Raw genomic sequence first — 25225 nt, forward strand, 5'->3', positions numbered from 1 at the left:
CCTTTTATGATAACAATCCATTAACCTAGTTTGATGCTCAAATTCCACCTTGTCTATTATTATAATTATTAGAATAAACATATCTTCCTGTGATTTTTTCCTTTGTCTGCAGGATCTATCATGACCCTTGACCCCCTATGTCATTGATATTGGTAATTTTTTCTCTTTATCAATCTCTCCATTAGTTTATCAATATTAATCTTTTTCTAACTATTATCTTTCTCAATCCTCTATAACAGTTCACTGCTAAACAAATGCTAAACACTGTTTTCACTTTTCACCTTTTTTCATAAAAGCAAAAATCCTCTTTGGATTTCTTTTGGTTGGCAAAAAATAGGCACAAGCCGAAACCGGTTTGGCTCAGTGGATGGAGTGTCGGCCTGCACACAGAGACAAAGAAGCTTCCAGAATGTATTACTGAAAGGTCCCGGGTTCGATTCCGGTCAGGGGCATGTACCTTGGTTGCATATCCCCGGTGGGCGGTGTGCAGGAGGCAGCTGATTGATGATTCTCTCTCATCAATGTTTCTGACTCTCTATCCCTCTCTCTTCCTCTTGTAAAAAATCAATAAAAATATATATTTTTTAAAAAATAGGCACAAATGTAAGTATTTTGTAAAATGAAATGGCAAAACATTAACTTTTGAAAATTGTTAAATTTACTGGAGAAAATTGTCCCTAAGATTTAAGTCTCTTAAAGCGATCACTATTCTTAGAAAACACATGCTAAAGTATTTTAAAGGGTCAAGGGTCATGATATACTGTATATATATAGCTTACTCTCAAATGCATCAAGTAAAAAAAACTATAGGGGAAGAGGCAAGAGCATCCAAATGGCATTTTCATCTCTTCCTCTCTGTGCTCTGTCCAACATATCTTACAATTCACTGATTTTTCTCTTCATCTGTGTCTAAAGTTCTCAAAATCAGTTATTGTTTTTTCAATTTCCATTAATTCTTTTTTAAATTTTCTAATTCTCTGCTGAAATTGATCTTGTCATTTGAATTCTTAAAGATATTTATTATTCATTTATTTCAGTCTGTTTCTAATATTTTAAATATTTTTCTTCTTTTTTTAAAATATATTTTATTGATTTTTTACAGAGAGGAAGAGAGAGGGATAGAGAGTTAGAAACATCGATGAGAGAGAATCATCGATCAGCTGCCTCTTGCATACCCCCTACTGGGGATGTGCCCGCAACCAAGGTACATGCCTTTGCCAGGAATCGAACCCGGGACCTTTCAGTCCACAGGCCTACGTTCTATCCACTGAGCCAAACCGGTCCCGGCTCAGTCTGTTTCTAATTATTCTAATTGCTGACTCTCCTGTGTGCATGTGTCTTCACTAATGTCCTTTTTCTGTTCCAAGATCCAATCCAGAATTACACTGCATTGATTTTTCCTATCTTCTTAATCTCCCTGGCCCTTTTTAATAACTTATATTTTAGGTGAGATAACAGATTCACATGTAGTTATAAGAGTGATTCCTTGTACACATTGACTAGTTTCCGCAAATGATAACATTTTTCAAAATTACAATTTATCACAATCAGAATACTCACACTGATAAATCAATCTTACTGAGATTTCAAAATTTTATTTATACTCGTGTGTGTGTGTGTGTGTGTGTGTGTGTGTAAGTTTATACAATTTGGTTCATGTATCACCACCACAATCAATATACTGAACAGTCCCAACACTACAAGGATTTCTTATATTGCCCCTTTATAACCACTCAGACCTCTCTGCCACATTTCCCCCAAACACTCCCCATCCATAACCCCTGGCAATATTTAATCTGTCAATTTTATCTTTAGCAATGTCCCTCTTTGTGACTGATTATTTTCTCTGCTCTAAAGTCCAATTTATCAAATACTAATATAGCCCATTACTATCTTTTTTTTAAAAAAAGTTTTGCATGGTATAGTTTTTTCATTCTTTTACTTTCTACTTACCTACATTGTGAAATCTGAAGTGATTTTCCTATAAGCTGCATATAGTTGGGTCACATTTTTTTATCCACTCTACATTTAGATTAAAGTAATTATTATTACATTTTATGGTAATTATTGATATGTTAAGGCTTAAGTTGCTGCTCTATTACTTATTTTATATGTTTCGATCGTTCTCATTCCAATATCTAATCCATCTTGTGTTGGTGTCATTTGATTGTTTTTTTCTTATTCAAGTTGCAGTTTCCTTTGCTATTGTTATGACAAGTGATTTTCTACCTCTTAAACATTTTTCTACTCTGTTAGAAGTCACTAACATAGGGTCTTGTTTAATTTTTTATTTTAATAGGTAGTAACCTGTTTAGTTTTAGCATGTGAATCTTGGGCTCCTTTTATGGTCTATTCATGGCAGATTAATTTCAGAGCCTTTGTGGCATTACTTGGCCTGCTTTGTTTATCTGGGTACCACTGGGCTCCCACTGGTCCCTGCTGCTTAAGGAAGTAAAAGAAGTTTCCCCAAGCCAGGCTGCCAGGTATCTCTTGTGGGAAAACGGTGTGATAGCCCCAGTGTCTCTAAGTGGGAAAGGCAAGTCTTGAGCACACAGAGACAAAGAAGCTTCCAGAATGTATTACTTACTATAATTGAGTCCCTCTTGTCTGCCCCTTTGTCTCTGGGTACCTTCTCTGAGAAGATGATCAGGCCCACAAAACCAAAGACACTTTCCCAGACTAGGCCACTTGTAGCTGAATCCTTTTTGCAGGTAGTGCCTGCCACCTGGTATCTTTGGGAGGGGGAGGAGAGTTGCAAGTCCTCAAGTACAAAACCACTTCTCACACTGGAATGCTTGTTGTAGTTTTCAAGTCAGTTCTGCCTGCTTGCCTTTATATCTCTCGTTGGACAAGAGAAGTCTCAAGACCAGGGAACTTCTTCTTAGAACATATTCAGTGGGTCTCCCATTTGATTCAGGGGAGGAATGAGCCCCCCGAATGCTAGTTCGGAAGGTCAGGAACTGGTTTAAGTGGCCTTCTTCTGTTCAGTGGAGGGATGCAAGATGTCCTGTGACTATGTTGTACTTCCAGTTCTATGATCCCAAACCAACTTACTTTCAGAGTTCTCCCTTGGTTGTCTTCTGCACCAATTCCAGGATTTACACTTTTTAGGCTTAGCAGGAAATAATGGATCTATACCATCTCATCTGTACTGAAAGTCTCCCTATGAATCTATTTTGATTATCTGTTTTCTCTCTTGATTTCCAATCAATTATTTTATTTTTATACTAGAGGCCTGGTGCACAAAATTCATGCACGAGGGCAGGGGAGGAGGGGGTTGGGGGGGGGGGGGTTTGTCCTCAGCCCAGCCTGCACCCTCTCCAATCTGGAACCCCTCAAGAGATGTCTGACTGCCCGTTTAGGCCCGATCCCACTGCTGGCTCCCAACCGCTCACCTGTCTGCCTGCCTGATTGCCCCTAACCGCTTCTGCCTGCCAGCCTGATCACCCTCTAACCACTCCCCTGCCAACCTGATCAATGCCTAACTGCTCCCATGCCTCCCTGATTGCCTCTACCTGCCCTCCCTTGTCAGCCTGGTTACCTCTAACTGCTCTCCCCTGACAGCCTGGTCCCCCCAAACTGTCTTCCCCTGCCGGTCTGGTCGCCCCTAACTGCTCTCCCCTGCTGGCCTGGTTGCCTCCCACTGTCCTCCCCTGCAGGCCTGGTTCCCCTCAATTGCCCTCCCCTGCAGGCCTGGTCCCCACCTAACTACCCTCCCCTGAAGGCTGGGGTCCCCCCGAATTGTCCTCCCCTGCAGGCCTGGTCACCCCTAACTGCCCTCCCCTACTGGCCTGACCGCCCACAACTGCCCTCCCCTGACAGCCATCTTGTGTCCACATGAGGGCGGCCATCTTTGGCCACATAGGGCAGCCATCTTGTGTGTTGGAGTGATGGTCAATTTGCATATTATTGATACATCTTTATTATATAGGATATCTTCAACGTCAAGCTTGATCATTTAGGTTCACTTTTTTCATTTTGCTTTTGATTATTTTATTGAATGCAAACTAAGTTTTATAAATATTTATTATATGTTATAAATATATACAGCATAATTATATATGTAATATATTATCAGTGAATATATAAAAACTGTATAGATAACTTGAAATAATGATTGATGGTGTCTTCCTTCAGAGCAGATTTATATTTGTTTCTAGCATGCAATAAATAACCTTGATCCAATCAGGGATTACGGTGATTTGGAAGCTAGGCTTTAGCCTTTGTGAGAGCTGACCTATTTTCAGTCAGCCTTAAGCATAGGGTGTAGCCTATACTTCAGGTTTCTCAACTAAAAGCCCGGGGTGTTTTCCAGTGCCCCTCTTTCTTTGCAGGTCCTAACTTCCAATTTTGTCCCCGAAATCTACATGATTACCAGAAACTCTGCTCAAAATCTCTGCTCAAAATCTCTGCCACAATTTTCTGCTCAACCTCCTAGCTGCACATTTCAAACCAGCCAATCACTCCATGAGAAAAGCTGTACCAGACGTTGATTGTACTACTCTGAGCTTTCCTTCTCACCAAAATTTTGATTTCTCAAGTCCTTGCTGTCTATCTTGCTCACTCACCAAAGCCTTCAAACAGACTTAAAAATAAAAATAAAAAATTTCCCAGCTTTTCTAGTTACTTTCAGCTAAAGTGTTGGGGGGGGGGCGGGGGGGGGGAGAGAAAAAAAAAAAAAAAAAAAAAGCTATTCTACCATTGATAGAAACAGAAATTTCCCCAGTAACTTGTTTTATGATATGAAATATTATTGGGAATTATTTAGATAAAAGAATCAGGCACTAAAAGTGCTTAATGGTACCTAGGTTAGTTTCCAGAATTTTTCAGTAGAGAACTAGAAAACACACTTTTAAAAAAGAAAATACATCTCAAGTTCACACTAACATTTCCAACTCAAAGTTAAGACCCCAGAATTCTTACTCAACTTCTAATTCTACTCAACACACCAAACTCTAGTGCCCCAATCTATATATATAAAAGGCTAAGTGACCAACTGTTCATCCATCCGTCCGACCAACCAATCGTTACATATAATGCACATTGGCAATTTAAAAATAAACGCTAACTCATACATGCATGATACAATAAAGCTCTCACTGGCACCAATCACAGAAGATTATATTAATTTTATAATACTATGTTATATATACTATTTTGACATGTTGGTTTTTGTGGGGTTTTTTTTGCAGTAACATAATTACTGCACAAATATTTCTTCTAATTAATTTCCTTTCAATGTGCACGAATCTGTGCACCGAGCCACTAATCCACTTGCTTTATCTTACACACCTCCAGAATAATAACACCAATATTACTAACAACTGTATGATTACTAAAGAGTATATGGTGTCTTTTTTTTTTTTTTTTTTTTTTTTTGCAGTTCTTTGTTCTTAGTGATATATCTCACCAGAAATAGATAGTCAAATTACTATGTTTCAAAGTCGCCTGAAATACTCTCTCTGTGCTTCAACGTCAAGCTTGATCATTTAGGTTCACTTTTTTCATTTTGCTTTTGATAGTTAGACATTGTCCTTTTCTCTCATTTTAATTTATTTTTGTTTCATAATATGGTAAAGCATTTGCATGATTCTAAAACTCAATCCAGCCCTATCTGGTTTGACTCCGTGAATAGAACATCAGCCTGCAGACTGATAGGTCCCAAGTTTGATTCCAGTCAAAGACACATGCCCGGGTTGCAGGCTTGATCTCCAGTAGGGGGGTGCAGGAGGCAGCCAATCAGTGATTCTCTCTCATCACTGATGCTTCTATCTCTTTCTCTCCCTCTAAGAAATCAATAAAAATATATTTAACTAAAAAATCCACAAAACAAAGTATATTAAGAGTCTAAGTTCCATCCCTGCTTCTTCCACCGCATTCCTTTCCTTAGAGAAACCATTTCTATTAGTTTTGGGGTCTATAACTATACTATACAACAATATTTGTGTATATATTTGCAGACACTCTTTCTTTGAAAAATGGTAGCATACAATATCACTGTTCTGCTCCTTGATTTTTCATTCAACAACATATTCTCGAGATGACCATACAGCATATATATAGTCCTTGTTCCTTTTTACAACTACTCCATTTACAATACTCCATTGTGTGGACATACCATATTTTGTTTGACCAATCCTCTAGAGCTCTGGGCCTAGATTAAGCTGCAAATGAATTTTTTTTAATAATTTAAATTCACATAAGATTTTAAATGATCTCACTGTGATGCCCGGAAAAATAAAATGGTGGGTATTCTGTCTGGCCTTTGCTGTCACAGCTTAAAGCAAAGAAGGTAACTACATAAGCAAGAAACAAAATATACTAAGAAAGCCCCTACACAAACTACTGATACAGGGTGCTCAACAGGAGTACACATTAACATCAGCCACAGAGCTTTAAACAACACAAATGACAAAAAATGCAAACCACTCTCAACTCAGCACTGCACTAGTGTTTTTGAAGTTCATCAAATGATTTTAATAAATACTCCAAATTAAGAACAAATCATAACAGTCTTGGAATTTCTAGTTATTAAAGTAAGTAACTAAATTTTTGGCAAAAATAATTCCACATTCCAAAGTCTCACCTTTAGTAAGAAATTTTTAATTCTAATTCCTTAAAATCAAAACCTAACAGGAAAAAAAAAATCTAACAAAAAATAGTCCCCCCAGATCCCCCTGGCTGATGGATCAGTGGTTTGAGCTCCTCAGTGATTAGAGCTCCAGCCCACCCACCAAAGGTCTCGGGTTTGATTCCCAGTCACGGCATGTACCTGGGTTGCAGTTTGATCCCCAGCTCAGTCGGGGCACCTCCTGGAGGTAACCTGTCGATGTGTCTCTCTCACATCAATGTTTCGTTCTCCCTCCCTCCTTCCCTCCCTCCTACTCTCTCTAAAAAAGCAATGGGGGGGAAAATCCTCAGGTGAGTATAACAACAATTTTTAAAAGTTCATGGAAATTTATTCATGCTAATAAGCTCTAAAATGTAACAGATTAAGCATATGTCCTAATTATTTTAAAAATAATAAATCTATAACTATTATAAATGATACAACATTACAACTGAGTGCTGTGTACTTTAATGTTTAGGATATCCTACTATACCCATCCATGATAATAACTAAAAGTAGAAAATACTTAAAAAATTAAAAATAGAACTTCCTCATTTAAAAAAAAATAAAGCATCTACTTTGAAAGAGTCAATAAAAGGGATAATTCCTATGCTCAAACTCTAGGCTCTGTCCTTGGAGTTGGCTGGATCCAGTTCTTATGATCCCTCTATAAGTAATCCTTATCTGCATCTATGGCTTCATCTATCACCTATTTCTGATAACTGCCCATGCTATATTTCCAGCACAAAGCAAGACCCATGTTTCAGACTCATATTTCCTATGCCATAAATTTAAGTCACTGGTCCCCTTTTTTTGCCTCTTGCTTTTTTCACCACTTTGTCATCATCTACCCTAACTTTCAAAACTTATCAACTCTTCCTTTGCCTCACCCATTTATTCAGCCTACAAAACCACTCATTTCCCCCTTCTTCTATCCCCTTTGCCAATGCCAATGTCTACTTAAAGTTCTCCTCATCCAAGTTTGGTCTGCAACAACTAAGCCCAGCTCTGTGATCTGGCCAGATCTCTAAAGAGCCACATGTCATCTTCCTCAAAGGCTAATTTGATCACATCAAAACCTTCTTGGAAACCATTTCTTGCCTTAACATTGCATGAAAAGTCCATGCAGTGTTATCTCAACAATCCAATCCCAACTTCTTTCTCCTGATCCATCTCTGGCCGCTGCTCCCCAGACAAAGCAGCCCATATTGCAGCAATATCAAATGTCACTCTTCCCTCAACTCACCTGCCTGGAAGTCTCCAAGCATTAGCATATCCTGATTTCTCTGGTTAGACTTAACTTCCCATTCGTCCCTTCACCCTCCTTCTTTTTCCTCACCTAGTAAACTCCTAACCACCCTTTCAGATCTCAGTTCAAATTTACTTTGGAACTCTGGGAACTGTGCCCAATGTCTTTTGTACTGAGCTGAGTGTTGCCTTCTGTGTTGACTTACCATGTGGTCTGATTATCACTGACAGAGAGGAATATCTCTGCCCACTAGTCTGCCATGGTTTTCTAAAGGACATACCTCATGTACTTTTTTCTCCACTGCCTAAAACATCATGAATGCCCACGAAATATTTGCTGCCTAATGAAGTTCCAACAAAGTTTTACAGCAACAAAAAATGTTGAGCTCTTATTATAAACAAAATTTACTACAAAAAAGTTCAGAATAAATTCCTATAATACATCCATGACAGTATGGAGAGAAGGGCATTTCGGAAAGTTAAGAACTGAAGGAGGAGCCTTTGTTTAAAACACCTGAACAATGACTCTACCCTATCACATCAGATAAAAAGGTACCTGTGAATGCCTAGTTTGGTTCAAGAAACAGGAGAATTCAATAATTTAAATAAAGCCTTCCCTTAAGCAGCCATATAATGATAGTTATGTTTTTCTACATAGCAATGAAAACTCAGAGAATAAAAGGGCAATACAGAACAAAAATGGGAGTTCCAGAACCAACACAACTCAATCTGCAAAGAATCCAGGAGCCAAAAACCTGGCTTGGACACAAGCTATATCTGGCTCTGCTCTGTGTGGTCTCTCGTTTCTTCTAGGTTTCTAGACACATCCTTAGCAAATAATTTGAGATACTAAATCTTATGGAGGAATACATCTTCCCATCAGCTACAGCCCACCTGAAATAATAAAGCAGCCCCATTCTCCCAGGCTTAAAATTTTGGTGTAACTTTTGTTAGCTTCTTCCTCTATTTTATTTCCTTCATCAAATGTATGACCAATTTATGATATAATTGCCATCAAAGACTTCCTTACATTCATTCCTTCATCTCTAATTCCACTGCTACACTCTATTCCAGGTCCAAAGAATTCATAGTAGCCTTACTGCCAAAGATTTTGCAGCTTCTGTGAACAGCCCACAAAGTCTGCTTAGCCTCATAAAAAATTCTGAAAAATTTAATAAGGTGATATACAAATAAAAGGTGTATATCACCTTATTAAATTTTTCAGAATTTTTTATGTTTATTTAAGAACTAGAGGCCTGGTGCAAAAAATTTGTTTGGGGGCTAGGGGGAAGCAGTTCCTCAGCCCACTCAGACCAGCCTGCACCCTCTAGCAATCCGGGACCGTTGGCTCCTAACCGCTCACCCGCCTGGCTGCCTGATCACCCCTAACTGCTTGCCTGCCTGCCTGATCACCCCAACCACTCGCATGCCTGCCTGATCACTCCTAACAACTTGCCTGCCTGCCCTATTGCTAGCCCCTCTGCCTGCCTGATGGTTCCTAACCACTCGCCTGCCTGCTTGATTGCCCCTAACTGTCTCTGCCGTGGCCCCTGCTGCAGCGGCTTTTTCCAGGACATCCGGAATGACATCCAGAAGGTTGTTCGGCTGTCTGGTCTAATTAGCATATTATGCTTTTATTATTATAGATTTAAAGATATACACAATCTGGCTCCTACCTACAAATGGAAGGGGGAGGGAGAACACCAGCAGATTCTTAGCTAATATTTAGTGGTTAAATAGTTGAGATTTGACTAGTTTGGAGGAAAAGAAAAAAGAATATGTAAGGAAAACACCCTGATTTTTGGCCTATGCCAGTGATCAGCAAACTCCTTAGTCAACAGAGCCAAATATCAACAGTACAATGATTGAAATTTCTTTTGAGAGTCAAATTTTTAAAACTTAAACTTCTTCTAAGGCCACTTCTTTAAAATACACTCAACCCAGGCTGTGGTATTTTGTGAAAGAGCCACACTCAAAAGGCCAAAAAGCCGCATGTGGTTCGAGAGTTCTAGTTCAAGAGTTCTAGTTCATATCAAGAGTTCAAATCAAGAGTTCTAGTTCATAGTGTTTAAAGTCCTGGGACTAAGAACATCTGAATATAAAGTGTGGATAAGAAGAGGATTGGGTACAGATACACAGACAGTATGTCTTTAAGTACTCTAATTTCTAGAGGTCAGAAGAAGAAAGAGTTTGCAAATGAGCAAACAGTCAAGTATGGGGGTAAAATAGATAAGAAAAAGAACCATGAAGTATACAGATCAGAAATAAAGAAACAGTCACAATTTTTTGGCAGGAATCAAACCCCTGAATCTTTGTTGCATGTGCCAACACTCTAACCACTGAGAAACACTGGTCAGGGCTATAGGTAAAAATGTTAAATTGTGAAATAAAATTTAAAAAGCCAATCACTAGGAGATCACTGCTGCGTATATAATCCCAGAATAAATATCCAGAATATATTAAGAACTCGTATAAATCAATAAAACGTAACAAAAAATACTAATAAGCAAAGGCAAGAAAAAGCAAATAAAGCGTAACATCCAGATCACTGGACAGAATTCATAATCCAGGGGGGGAAATTACATAAGTGAATTAGAATAAAAATAATAATTTAAGCCAAAAAAAAAGAACAACATAAAGAAGACAAAACATCTATTTTAAAATGAATGAGAATGGTTACCAAACTACTATGGAATTTGAATTCTACTCAATAAATATTTTAAAGTAATATAATGGGCCTTTTTCAATAACTCTACACTATGCCAAGAATGATATTCTTTGCAACTATGTAAATACATTTTTATAATTGTATATATTAACTGCATGTCAACCTAAATGTATGCAAGGAAGTAAATAAAATTTTTAAATTATTTTGGAGGTGCTTCAAAAGTTTAAAAATCACTACTCTAGAGAAAAATCATACATGCATCCACAAAGAGATATGTAAAGTGTGAATTACAGCAATTTGTAACAGCACACATTAGAAAAATCTAAATGACCATCAGCAGGACAATGAATGAATTGGAATTCTGTAATGAATATAGCTACAATCTAGTAAAACTACATTTATGAACATAAATATTAATCTTAAGAGCATTAAAAATGTATTTTGTGATAAGAAAAGCATGCTTACTTTTTACAAAGTTTGAAAAGCATGACCTGTTTTTTGGAAACAACAGTGTACTGGTATGTGTGTATCTGCAGTAAAACTAGAAACATGCATGCAAGGGAAACAATACACATCAACTTCATTATACTACCTATCTCTGGGGAAGGGTAAGGTAAACAGGATTAGGGAGCAATAACACAGGAACTTTGGTTGGTATCCATAATATTCTATATTACATAATTTATATATTATTATGGAATAATAATAATAATACTATGAAGAAAATTTAGCAAAGCTAGGTTGCAGGTACAAAGACATTCATTTTATTATTTTTTATTTCTTCCGTAGGCTTGATATATTTTATATTAAAAGGAAGTTAAAGTCAGTCTACAGAGACTGAACCAGTAAGCCCATGATTGCTTTAAAGCAGTGTTTCCCAAACTTCTCTCACGATGAGAATCACCTGGTGGAGTTGTTAAACCACAGATTCCTGAATCCCACCTAAGAAGTGCTAAACTAGAATTTTTGGGAACATACAGGTAAAACTGTATACTTAACTAGTGCTCTAAGACAATTTTACCTATAAGTTCCCCAAAATTCTAGTTTAGCACTTCTTAGGTGGGATTCAGGAATCTGTAGTTTAACAACTCCACCAGGTGATTCTCATCGTGAGAGAAGTTTGGGAAACACTGCTTTAAAGCAACCACTTACTTGGCCAGGGTTGCTCAATGTTGTTCAACCAGTGGTCCAAATGATGTTCCAAAAGAAAAGTAAAAGACACAATGTTTAAATATGAGTCATGGAAGGGCAAAAAACTAATCTCTATCTACAAATTTATCTCAAACACAATATTAACTTGTCAAATCTAATAAAAAATCCAGCTTTGCAAGATACCCTTTGCACTTCAAAAAACCCAGTCAAAAGGGGAAAATATAGTGACAATTACAGCCAGTTTGGCCTATTTATTCCTTTTTTTTTTGGGGGGGGGGTGGGGGATCCACATTTCTATTTGCAGAGAAATGCCTACAAATAGTTGATAACCACTATTATTTTATCATGTAAAAAAAATATATAAAAAAATTCTAAGAAATAACTTTTAAAACACAAATGAATGAATATCAAACAAAAGGAGAGGAAATTTGTCTAATATTATAGTACAGAGTCAAATTAAATCCCTACTTTAATATACACTGATCCCAAAATTAAATGCCATTTTTAAATATATATATTTTATTGATTTTTTACAGAGAGGAAGGGAGAGAGATAGAGAGCTAGAAACATCGATGAGAGAGAAACATCGACCAGCTGCCTCTTGCACACCCCCTACCGGGGATGTGCCCACAACCAATGTACATGCCCTTGACCGGAATCGAACCCGGGACTTTTCAGTCCGCAGACCGACGCTCTACCACGGAGCCAAACCGGCTTCGGCTTAAATGCCATTTTTTATTTGTGTATAAATCGTGCTGTCTCTTACACATTAATTATTAAATATGTACCACATGAAAAGGGAAAAGGGCAAATTTTTTATATTATGAATGCCATTACAAATTATATTTAAAATATATGTTACGATCTTTAAAAAATTACTTTTTATTCTATTTAAAAGTATCTTATAAAAAACAGAATGCAGCCAAAACCGGTTTGGCTCAGTGGTAGAGTGTCGGTCTGCAGACTGAAAGGTCCCAGGTTCGATTCCGGTCAAGGGCATGTACGTTGGTTGCGGGCACATCCCCAGTACGGTGTGTGCAAGAGGCAGCTGGTCGATGTTTCTCTCTCATCGACGTTTCTAGCTCTCTATCTCTCTCCCTTCCTCTCTGTAAAATATCAATAAAATATATTTAAAAACAAAAAACAAAAAACAAAAAAAAAACAGAATGCAGCCCTCGTTGGTGTGCTCAATGATCAGAGTATCAGCCCATGCACCAAAGGGTCTTGGGTTCAATTCCCGGTCAAGGGCATGCATCTCGGTTGTAGATTCAATCCCTGGCCCTGGTCAGAGCCCCTGCAGGAGACAACCAATCTATGTGTCTCTTTCACACTGATGTTTCTCTCTCTCTCTCTCTCTCTCTCTCTCTCTCTCTCTCTCTCTCTAACCACCCACCTACCCTTTTCTATCTCCATTTCACTTACTCTATCCCTCTCTCTCCCTCTGTCTCTTTCTCCCACCTACCCACCCACCCTTTTCTACCTCCATTTTATTTTCTCTAAAAATCAATGGAGCACTAGCTGGTTTGGCTCAGTGGATAGAGCATTGGCTTGTGGATTGAAGGGTCCCAGGTTGGATTCCAGTCAAGGTCACATGCCCGGGGTTTCAGGCTCAACGCCCACTAGGGGGCGTGCAGGAGGCAACCAGTCAATGATTCTCTCTCCTCTCTCTCCCTCTCCCTTCCTCTCTGAAATCAATAAAAATAAAAATAAAAATAAAAATAAAAATAAATTAATGGAAAAAATATCCTGAGGTGAGGATTAACAACAATAAGAAAAAACAGAGAATGTATTTTTTAGCCCTGGCTTGGTGGCTCAGTTTGTTGGAGCATTGTCCTATACACTGAAAGGTTGCAGGTTCCATTCCTCGTTAGGGCACATACCTAGGGTTTGATACCATTAGTGAGGTGCCCAATCACTGTTTCTGTCTCTTATTGATGTTTCTCTTTCTCACTCTTTCCCTTTCTCGCTTTCTAAAAATCAATTAAAAACGAAAAAGAAAACATATCCTGAAAAAGAAAACATCCTTGAGTAAGGATTTTTTTAAAAAAAGAAACAGGATTCATTTTTAAAGATTATCTTATAATTTATAAGAGAGTCCATAAGAGTATACATTTTTCCGAAAGAATCTGTGAATCAAAAATATAGGAAACACTGATGAAGAGAGGTGACTTTTGTGTGACTTAACAGCATCTGATAAAATTTCAGTCCCTAATGGTTAGAGATTTATTAACAAATTAGAAAATTCTTAATTAGAATGCAAAAAGGACCAAGAGTGATTTTTAAATTCATTCAACTTAATGACTATACAATGTTAATCTCAAATTCTAAAAGAATAAACTCAGCCATCGCAAATTCAACCATGACTAAAATTAACTTCTATAAGTGAAAGATAGAATCTAAATGAGAAAACACGTAAATAAATAACTAGAGTTGGCCCAACAGGTGCGACTTAGCAGTAGGGCATTGACCCAGGAACCAAGAGGTTGCCCAATTTCTGGTCAAGGCACATGCCCAGACTGCGGGCTTGCCCCGCCCAGGAGGGGGTGTGCTGATAGATGATGTTCCTCTCTTTTCGATGTTTCTATCTCTCTATTTCTCTCTCAAAAAAAAAAAAAAAAAATCAATAAAAACATATTTTAAAAAATAAATAAACAGCTAGAGTTGAAGTTCACTCAAAATATAACTTGGAAAAACAAAAAAACTTAAAGAATTAAAAACTGAAAAAATAAAAATGAAAACAGGCTTTCAAGTGCTAAAAGAAAAGCCGTTAAAAGGATATGACATCACTAAAACAAGGAGAAAGGGGGGGAAAAACAAGGCATATATAAGAAAGTCACCCTAAAGAGGAAAAATAGAAAAAAGGCTAATAATAAAGGGCTAGTTTAAGAGAATAGGGAGAAAAAGAAAAATGGAAGGAACAAAGTAATAAAATGAAGGATTAGAGTAGTACATAATATACTAGTAGGGAAGGGATGTGAGTCACTTTTGCTACAATGAATTTGGGAAATCACAGAAATAGGAAACAAGTTTCACAACAGGTTAGTGGCTGACAAATTTTCAGATACAATTATTCTGAAAAGTACTAGTTTCATTTCAGTTTTAGAAATAAGATTGTGTGAAAGAGAAAACAGTATGATTTCATATTGTTCAGCCACAGTTCCAGGTAACTATTTTTATATTTAATTCTCAAGATAAAGATAACCTACAAATTTACTGAATCAGTTAATCATAGTTAGAAAAAAAATGTTTAGACCATATACATACTCTGCTTTTCTCCTACATGTTTCTCTGTCCACTATACTATAGTAAATAAAAATATATATATATTTGCTCATCTTGGGAACCTTTTGCAGAGATAAAGTTTAAATGTCAGATATCTGCTTTGGGACATATATTAAGACATTCATGCTCAACTTTATTTTTACTCAATAACCATATTTCTACCTTTTCAGATAAGTAAACTCTATCTTCCAGGAATCAACCAAAAACTTTAAATGTCTATTATGTAAGTATTTTATATAAAGTTAAGGATGTTCCCAATATAGCATAATTTCACACAATGAGCACAATTTGTTTGCTTTCTCCCATCATCCTCTCTGTTCCCCCATTACAAAATCAGGAAATGAATAACTGCCATTCAATGACTTAGCTCTACTAGACTGAAAGTCAACATAGGACAACCCTCACTGTAGTAATCTCAAAGAGCCAACATAATGCATTCTACCTAATGGGTCTCTCACAAATCCTTATAATGATTGAGTGAATTCCTAATAAACTGGGATCAGCATTTTTGTTACTTATTATATTTTCTGGATCATTCCCAATTTTCATCACCAATACTTAGTATTCACTAAATGGCAGGTTCTATGAATACACTGCAATGTTACTGTTTTCACCTGCCTAGCACTGGCCTCACTTTCTGGTAACATAACATGTGTTTTTCTTTCTCCTTCCTTGCTCCCCTTTCTCAATTCATGCCATCTAATGAAGCTGAACTTCATCCTCCATTCCCAGAGCAGGTACTCAACTCAGAAGGATGCTAAGCCAGTTTGATTTAGCCTTCTTGAGAGTGAGGTGGTAAAGAGCAGAGCAAAGTAAAGGGATGGAGAGAGTGAGACCAACTGGTCCCCTGGATCCAACCACACATGAAGCCAACAATATCCCATTGACTTTTCTGTCACATAAACCTGTAAATCTCACCTGACCAGTGTGGCTCGGTGGGTGAGCATCAATCTATGAAGTAGGAGGGTGCTCAGGCTGCAGGGTCAATCCCCAGTGTACAGGAGACAGCCAATCAATGATTCCCTCTCATCACCAATGTTTCTATTTCTCCTTTCCCTTCCTCTCTTAAATCCATAAAAACATATTAAAAACAAATTAAAAAAACAACAGTAAGTCTCTCATCTTTTTCTCTTAAGCTTGTATAAGATGGAAGTCTGTCACTAAAAGAACTTTGACAAAAAATCATACCCAATACAATTTACAAACAGAATGACAACTAATGAGCCCTCAACTATAAAACTTGCTTAACAGGGCTGAGGTATAGGGCAGTGAGAACAGTCTCATCTCCAGCTGGTAGTTGGCAATCCCAGCTAAGCAGTATAAAAAAAAAACCACACACACAAGCTACAACTATTGGCTATTGTAACTTATGGTTCAGATCATATCCCATCAAAATTGGAACATTGAGACTTGGTAGGAAAATATCAGGAATTTAGACCATGTTATCAACTGCGAAAGTATAATAAGACCCAAAGTCCTTGATATGGAAAATACAGACTTTCATGACTTGTCCCTACATCCCTCTGCATGTTAGAAATTATCCTAAATTGTAAGGGACAGGAAATTCAACACTACCTGGCATAAGAAATGTAGTACCTCACGAAACTGAAAAATACATCTTCAGACAAGTCTTGATCCCGAGATTCAGAAAGTCATCAGGTCTCCAACTCCACTTCTCTGACATCCTCCCTCCTCTAGGAGTTGCTCGGACCTCGGGTGGGGCCCTATCACAACAGCAATGCTACTAGCTATAATAGTTCTACATCCTCACATCCTCACCACAGAGAGGGCAGATGACAAAGCATCTGCTTCATAAACATCCACAGAGAGGCCTCTAGCAGGTTCTGAGATTCATTCTGATTGAGTCAGCTTAGATTACTGCCTACCTCAAAACAATCACTGCAGCCAGAGACTGGAATGAGCTGGTGGCTTAGCGAGGTCAAGGATGCACCCTGAAGCTGAAGGTTTAGGAAAGGCAGAAGGAAAGCCATTATAACCTTCCAGTGCATCCCTCACACGTTATACTCTAACAACTACCTATGTTGAATTCTCTAAGTGTTGTGGTTTGAACTGTGTCCCCGCACAAAAAAATTATTTTAAAGTCCTAACCCTAAGTACCTGTGAATGTGACCTTATGTACAAACGGTCTTTACAGCTGTACTCAAGTTACTACCAAAATGTACTCAAGCCATATATCCAATTAAGACTGGCATCCTTATAAGAAGAAAAGACAGAGAGAGAGAATGCCATAAGAATGAAATGATAGAGGCAGACACTGAAATGATGTACCTACATGCCAAGAAATGCGCAGGATTGCTGGCAATTCCAGAAACTAAGAGGAAGGCAAGGAACAGATTCTCCCTTATTCAGTGAGAGTATGGCCCCGGCAAGACTTCCATTTCCGATTTCTGACCTCCAGAACTGTGCAATCCAATTTCTGTTCTTTTAAGCCACCCATTTTGTAACACTTTGTTACCACAAACCTAGGAAACTAATACCCTAATAAGTGTTTGACAGTTCATGATTCTGTCTTTGCACAAGCTCTTTGCTCCTTCTGAAATGCCCTTCTCACTATGCACACTAAGCTTCTCAGATCTTCCAAAATGTCTTCTTCTCTGTATACCTTCCACCAGAGCCCTCAAAAAGTTAGGTTCTCCACCACATATTAACCCTGCACCACATCCTGCCTGTATTTTTATTATTAGTTTCTGATTGCCTGTGCACTTAGCTGTCTTTTCAGAATTATGAGCTCTCCCATGAGAAAGCAGGGCATGATTTATATGCTCAAGGTATGCACATAACCTAATACATAATAAACATTAATTCAGTAGCTATCCATGAATTAAATGGGTTGATAACTCATCTCAAAAGAAGATAAAACAGTTCTCTCTGAAATAAAAAAAATTTAAAAAAAAAAAAGATAAACAGGTATGATTTTGGAGAATTTGCTATTATAGATTACAGAGAACTGAAGATGGGCCTTGGGGTAGAATCTACATAAGTAGAGAAGAATGTGGGGGCAAGGAGGTGGAATAGTGCTGAATTAACAAATATACAGGAAAACTATAAAGTGGAAGAATTTGTTTAAGAAAAAAGAAGTGTATAGGATAATGGGCGCCTTCTGTTGACAGTCAATTTACAGTTAAGAGGAGTGAAAAAAAAAAAAAAAGAGGTTTAGATAGTGACACATATTTTCAGGGGATTATGTGACAAAGTGTAGAATAGACTTTGGAGGTGCAAGAGACAGTCAGGGTTTAACAGAGACAGGTTAGCAGTGAGGTGAAGGACCATCCAGATGTACTCAAGTTACTAGTTACACTAGAATGGCAACAGGAGAAATGGAAAGGAACAAATTTCTAAGACTTTGGAAAAGAGAGAATAAACAGAAAGAGCAATGAGTTATTCCTAATATTTACTGTTGTTTATCTAAAGTCAGATTTGCTTCTAATATAAGAAAGTGCAAAGAAAAAGACTATTATTTCAATGAGGATAAGAAGTTTGGTCTTAGACATGGCTCATTCTGAGGTGACATTAAAACATCCCAATAAAGATGCCCAGCAAATAGTAGAAAATAAGACAATGAAGTTTAGAAGAAACAGGACAAAAGATATATGGCAGTAATATAGGCAAAAATGACTTTTGAGGGGCAGATTTATAACTTTATTCTAAAATCAGCAGTTAGTTCTCAACCATACTAACTGCAGATTTTTTAAAGTGGTGATGGGTACTTAGGTAACCAACATATAGAGCTTGTTTGGTGAATCTTCATCCTCATTATATTTTCTGGACAACCACACCTGAGTACAGTATGGGACATTTCTTATTTCTTTGGCCCAAACAGCTTTGTTGAACCTGCTGTCAATGTGTACATCTAGAGTCCCCATCTCCTTCATGGTAAATTTCCCAATCTCTTTAAGCCTGAGGGGTACACTTCTTAAAACCCACTCTATGGGTGGTCTTGTGAATATTGATAATATGTTCTCTGATCACTACCTTGTTGATGGCAGAACGGTCCTCCTTCTACTCTCCACCCTTCTTTATGGGAGCCATTCTGCCAGGCCCAAGTTGGAAAAGAAGCTCAAGGTATTTCTCAAAGGATTTAGGTCAGCCCTCCCAAAGAATGTTCATAAAAGGTGACTGGACTCAGAAAAAAATGAGAGGCCAAATGGTACAATGGAAAGCATGGGTTTGGGAATTAGACAAGGCCTGAGTACAAACCACAATTGTTTATAAGTTGGGCAAGTAATTTCAATTTATATTCATCTATGAAATGGGATACCTTCAATCTAAGGATTATAAGGAATAATTCCTAAAAGGTACTTAATACAACATCTGGAAAAAATGGATGCTAGACATATGGTGACAGCTGCTGCTGTGTCTACTACTAGTAGTTGCTGTATATGCCGGGCACAAAACAGATCTATCTATCTATACTAATAAAAGGGCAATATGCTAATTAGACCAGGAGACCTTCCAGACGTCCTTCTGGACAAAGCCGTGGGGGGGGGGGGGGGGGCGCGGCAGAGTTGGTTAGGGCCAATCAGGCCAGGAGGGTGATCAGGCTGGCGGGGGGTGGAGAGACAGTTGGGAGCAAGCATTCTAGCAGTGGGGGGGCAATTGGGGACAAGCAGGCCGACAGTGGGGGGAAATTGGGGGTGAGCAGGCCAGCAGGAGTGGGGGGGCAGTTGAGGGCAAGCAGGCCGGCAGGCAGAGTGGTTAGGGGTGATCAGGCAGGTGAGCAGTTAGGAGCCAGTGATCCTGGATTGCAAGATCCGGTGGGATCGGGCCTAAACCAGTAATCAGACATCCCCCAAGGGGTCCCAGATTGGAGAGGGTACAGGCTGGGCTGAGGGACACACACACGCACACACACCCCTGCACAAATTTTGTGCACTGAGCCACTAGTATCCTATATTATAAAGATCTAATATGCAAATGGTCATTACACCGTGAAACTAACAACTGACCATGTAGTAACAACTGGATCACGGATCAGCAGGAGGGTGAGGCAGCAAGCTACAAGTGGACAGTGGAGAACTACAGGAGGGGGAAGGGCAGCAAGCTATGGGGGGGCAAGGGAGCTACAAGAGGGCGGGACAGCAGGCGGACAGCTACAGGAGGACAGCAGTGAGCTATTAGCAAGCTACTAGCACACAGATTCATGCTCAGGGCTACTAGTGTGTGTGTATATATATATAAAAGACTAAGCAACCAAATGACCGGTTGACAATTCACTATGATGCACACTGACCACCAGGGGGCAAAGGCTCAACACAAGAGCTACCCCCTGGCGGTCAGTGCACTCCCACAGTGGGAGCACCATTCAGCTGACTAATGGGCGCCAGGGGCAGGGCTCACAGCTGGCCGCCGCAGCCTGGAGACCACAGCAGAGAGAAAGGGAGCCTACCAACCAGTGGCAGCAGGCATAGCAGGGCTGAGATGAGCAGGAGCAGCAGACAGCGTTGGATTGCCAGGTTCAGCCTGATCCCCATAGGCCACGCCAAGGAACCCCACCAGTGCGCGAACCTGTGCACCAGGCCTCTAGTATTAAATAACTGCCTACTTCTTTTCTTTTTCTTCTACAGAAGGTAACTCAACATCATGGGTAACTGCAAGGCTCCAATTCACTACGTTATTCTATTCTATCCTCCCAAAAGTTTTGTATAGCAAGAACTTTTAAAAGTTAAATGCAGCCGAAACCGGTTTGGCTCAGTGGTAGAGCGTCGGTCTGCGGACTGAAAGGTCCCAGGTTCGATTCCGGTCCAGGGCATGTACATTGGTTGCGGGCACATTCCCGATAGGGGGTGTGCAAGAGGCAGTTGGTCGATGTTTCTAGCTCTCTATCTCTCATTGACGTTTCTAGCTATCTCTCTCCCTTCCTCTCTGTAAAATATCAATAAAATATATTACAAAAAAAGTTAAATGCATATTAATTTCATAAATGGACTTAATATCTTTATTCTCTAACTTGATATTTATCCTCCTAAGAAATATTTCTATGGTGATGACACAAGTAGAAAAAAAAAGTCACTGAATTATAAAGATTCACATAAAAATGAATGAAAGTGGTACTGCTTTAGAAATCATCCACCAAAGATTCCATAGTTATTTTTATTACAATGGCACCATTAACTTTATTCTCTGCAATTAATCATTTTTGTAGTATCTTTCATTTGGAAAAAAAATCAAGTGATATTCTAACTACAACCACACAAAAATCAAATTTTATTTGTCAGAGTTGTCCTGAAGATTAAATGAAACAATGTATAAGAAAATGCTTGATCAGGTCCCTGGCATTTAATATGCACTTAGTGATAACTTCAGTAAAATCTAATCCTCTTATTATCCTACATTCCTTTCTATTAATGAAAGAGTCCTTATAATAGCAATTATAACATGGGATTTATGGAACTAAAAAGCTTTAAAAAAAATTTTTTTTTTTAAAAACCTGATGCCAATACAAACCAGAAAGGTGTCCATTTTAATGTCTCTCAGTTTAACAACAAGGAGGTTTATCAGTTAAATCAAGATACATACCACTATAATCAAAGCCAGTACTTCACTCTTCCCCTAAAAATTACCCTTCAACTAAAACTTAAAAAGTTTTTTTAAAGATCAGAGATATAAGTTTCTCTTACTTTCATTTCTAAAGATGCAAATGCGATAAGCACACGAAATATAATAAAATTATCAAGGCCAATGTCAAAGGAAAGGACACTGACACCAGCTCAAACTGGCTCAAATGGAGTGTCCACAATAACCAGGGGAGCTGCTTCACTCAAGTGTGACACCATCCGAGACAGCCAGTGTCAGGACTGCCTATTCCCCATAACAAGTGATTCTTCTCTAATCCTCTGGACTTTCTATGTGAACCCTCAGATCTGCTCTATCTCCCTGGCAATCTCCTTCATCTATATTAAGTAGACTAGGAGAACTTCCGGGAGACAAGCCAGGGAGGGCAGTTGAGGGCCATGAGGCCGGCAGGGGAGGGTAGTCGGGGTGATCAAGCCAGCAGGGGGTGGGGGGCAGTTGGGGTCGAGAAGGCCAGCAGGCAGAGTTGTTAGGGGCAATCAGGCAGGCAGGCAAATGAGTGGTTAGGAGCTAGTGGTCCCGGATTGCTGGGATCGGGCCTAAACTGCAGTCAGACATCCCCTGAGGGGTCCCATATTGGAGGCCAGGCTGAGGTACATCTCCCTCCCGCCACCACCACCCCCCAACACAAATTTCATGCACCAGGCCACTAGTATATAGATAACGCCAATGCCTACACCTGTCCTACCAGTTGGATACCCTGAAAGCATCTTAGTGTGTGCAAAATTAAACATTTCAGATCCGTTCCTCCTATGCCCCTGTGTTTCTTAATGGTATCATTATCTTCCCAATAGCCCAAGATAGAATCTAGTTTTCTTCCCCTCAGCATCCCCCCTCTTCCCAAAAGCAAGTCAGTTTCAAAGAAAGATCTGTCACTTATCTCTACAATACCACTTAGGACCTATTTCATATTCTACTGATTACTGCTGTCCTAACCCACACTAACTGTTCCCACCTGGTGGCCCACCATCGCTTATGCTTAAAGTGAGTCCACCTACTCTGTACAGACTGATCTTGCTATGCATCTCCCTCCCCACACTACAGTCCCCCAGATTTTTCAGAACTTGAAAGAACTTTCCTCTGATCAGACCATTCATTCACTTGATCTTGGAAGCTCCCCAAACTCAAAATGCTCTCGCCTCACCTTCAAGGCCATTACAATTTAAAAAGCCTGTAATGTCATGAAAACAAGACCATTCCACTCTTCACAGGCTAAAAGTCAAAATTCTCAACCCAACCAACAGGGACCTACATGGCCTGGCCCCTGCCTACCTTCCCAGTCTTGCCAGATTCCAACTCTTAAGTCACTTATTCAATCGCTAAACTTAACATTCGGAACTAAGTCAGGTCCTCTCTTTGTCCCCTGCTCTTCATTTCCATGGCCTTAGGCAAAATACTAAGTTGATTATTGGATAAGTCTCTTCTTTCAATTATACATTTACTTGTTCACAGCCTGTTTCCTGACTAGAATGTAAGATCCATGAAAGCAGTGACCCTGTCTAGCTTGTTTTTCGTATTTCCTCACTCCTCCACATCTGAGATCAAAAGTGTTCAATAAAGCCCTGGCCTGGTGGCTCCACTGGTGGGAGGAGCATCGTCCCATACACCAAATGTTTCTGGTTGGATTCCAAGTCAGGGCACATACCTAGGCTGTGGGTTCCATCTCCAGTTGGGACACATACAGGAGGCTCACATTGATGTTTCTCTCCCTCACCCTTCCTCTATCTTTCTAAAATCCATAAAAACATATCCTCCCGCGAGGATTTTTTTTTTAAATGTTCAATAGACATCTATCAACGGCATGCGGGGCTCTCTAGCTCCCCTATGACTAGAGTTACTTGTGTACATATCTTGTTCTTGCTATATTACCTGTGAACTAGGCCAAAGTTTGGCTAATCTATTTGTGTGCATTATCTGGAAACCCTTGCACAACTGAAGCAAATAAAAGATAACTACTAATTAATTAATGAGTGATCTCTCCAAGAGGTACTGCCCTGAACCAGACCGACTCAGAACTCCATATTCCCCAGAAATCAGGGCAAACAGGAACCTCCTTCAATGCCCTGACGGACAGACCCTCTTTCAATCTGCGGCTTCCAGGGAGCTTCAAAGGGCTAATTCCCTCACTTTCCTTTAGCCAACAATCATCGATTCTTCTCTCTCTAATACCTCGCAATCCTACCCTTTCAACCTCGAGCCAACAAATCACTCCCAAGGCCCTCTTTTTTCAGAGTGCCTCGTCTATCCAGCAGTCATCCAGCAGTCGGGAACTAACTCATCAGGCCCTCGGGAACAAGGGCATGTTCAAACCAAGTGTTTAAGTAAGACTGGCTCTCTCCTTATCCCCTTTCCTTTCACAGCTCGTTTATCCGAAAGAGGCCCATTTTCAGAGACGGGCTTTGATACATTTTTGGGACCCTAAGCTTTATTTTCCTTCCCCCAGGTGGCTCGCCGCACCCAAACCCCTTTGGGGTGCGCCCCCACTTCTGCCTCGAACCTTGTCATCGCCCAGGACAGGAAGACCCCAGGCCACACAGACGACGATCTCCCCGGGAGCAAATGGTCCTCAGACACCGAGGGGGGCGGCCCCACCTCCACACTTTCTGTCTGGCACCCACCTCGGGCCTGCAGCCGTCTGGAGCCCCCCTTTAGCCTCCAACCCCTGGCTGGGCCCGGCCCTCCCACACCGCCTTCCACTCACTCACCTGAAGCGGCCCCCGCAGTGCTGGCACTGCTCGCCCACCCAGCCGGCGGGGCAGATGCACTGGCCGGTGCCAGGGTTGCAGCGGCCGCCGTTGACACACGGCCGGTCGCACTCCTTGGCCTCGGTGGCGACCGAGCCCGACACCACGGCCGCCGCCGCCGCGGCCTCGGCAGCCCCGGGCAGCAGCAGCAGGGGCGGGAGCAGCAGCAGCAGCAGCAGGCGCGGGAGGCGCAGCACGGCCCCCAGCCCCGGTCCCCCGGCTCCGGCTGCGACCCTGTCGCGGAGCGGCCCGCCGCCGTCCCTGCCCGTGGTCGCTGTCGTCGTCGTCGCCGCCGCCGTCCGCCTCCTCAGCCTCGCCTCAGTCGCCGCCGCCGCCGCCACCATCTTCCCGGGGCTGAGACGGCGCCCCGAGAACACATACACACGGCTCGGCCGGCTCCGCTGCGCCTGGCCTCGCGGGGCGGGGCTGCGCGGACGGTGGCTCCCGCGGCCCATCCTGAGGGCGGAGCCGGGGCCGCGCGGCCGGCGCGAGCACGCGTGCGTGAGTGGGCGCCCAAGTCTCGGGCGGTCGCGCCCCGAGCTCCCGACCGCGCGCGACATACGCTGAGTCTGCGGATCCCGGGAACCCCCCAGCGCCCACCCCGGGGGCCGGGTACCGGGTACCGGGTACGAAGGCCCCCTAGCGGGCTGGTTTCTGCGCTTCGCCCTGGAAGGCGGCCGCGAGGTAGCAGCCCTGAAGCTGGGGGGGGTGCCCCCCCCCCCCTTCCCTGCTGCCCGGGAGCCGGCCGAGCTGCTGGCCCAGCCGGGCCGGCTGGAGCGCGACCCTCTCGCGGAGCCCGCAGCGCCCGTCATCGCTCTGTCCCAACTCTAACTGCGGGGTGAAAAGGGCGTAGGAGGCCGCGTCGTGGTGCTGCGTTCGAGCCTCTGCTTTCTCCTCTGGGAAACAGGGACGACGAAATAACACGCGTGT

At 40.9% G+C, this 25225-nt stretch overlaps 1 protein-coding gene across 2 annotated transcripts in view; it reads right to left on the reverse strand.

Moving 5' to 3' along the window:
- Window positions 1–24745, reverse strand: part of ATRN (attractin) — a 113626-nt gene extending 88881 nt beyond the window's left edge. Inside the window, exon 1 of one of the 2 annotated variants that reach the window (XM_084887674.1) lies at window positions 24257–24745. In XM_084887674.1, the coding sequence (XP_084743800.1) occupies window positions 24257–24639 (383 nt within the window). In that variant the 5' untranslated portion in view covers window positions 24640–24745. The remainder of the gene's footprint in view (window positions 1–24256) is intronic. The other variant, XM_084887673.1, reaches the window with a different exon arrangement.
- Window positions 24746–25225: the final 480 nt, after the last annotated feature.

This window comes from Pipistrellus hanaki (genome assembly GCF_964339955.1).
Source record: "Pipistrellus hanaki genome assembly, chromosome: 6".
NCBI lineage: Eukaryota > Metazoa > Chordata > Mammalia > Chiroptera > Vespertilionidae > Pipistrellus > Pipistrellus hanaki.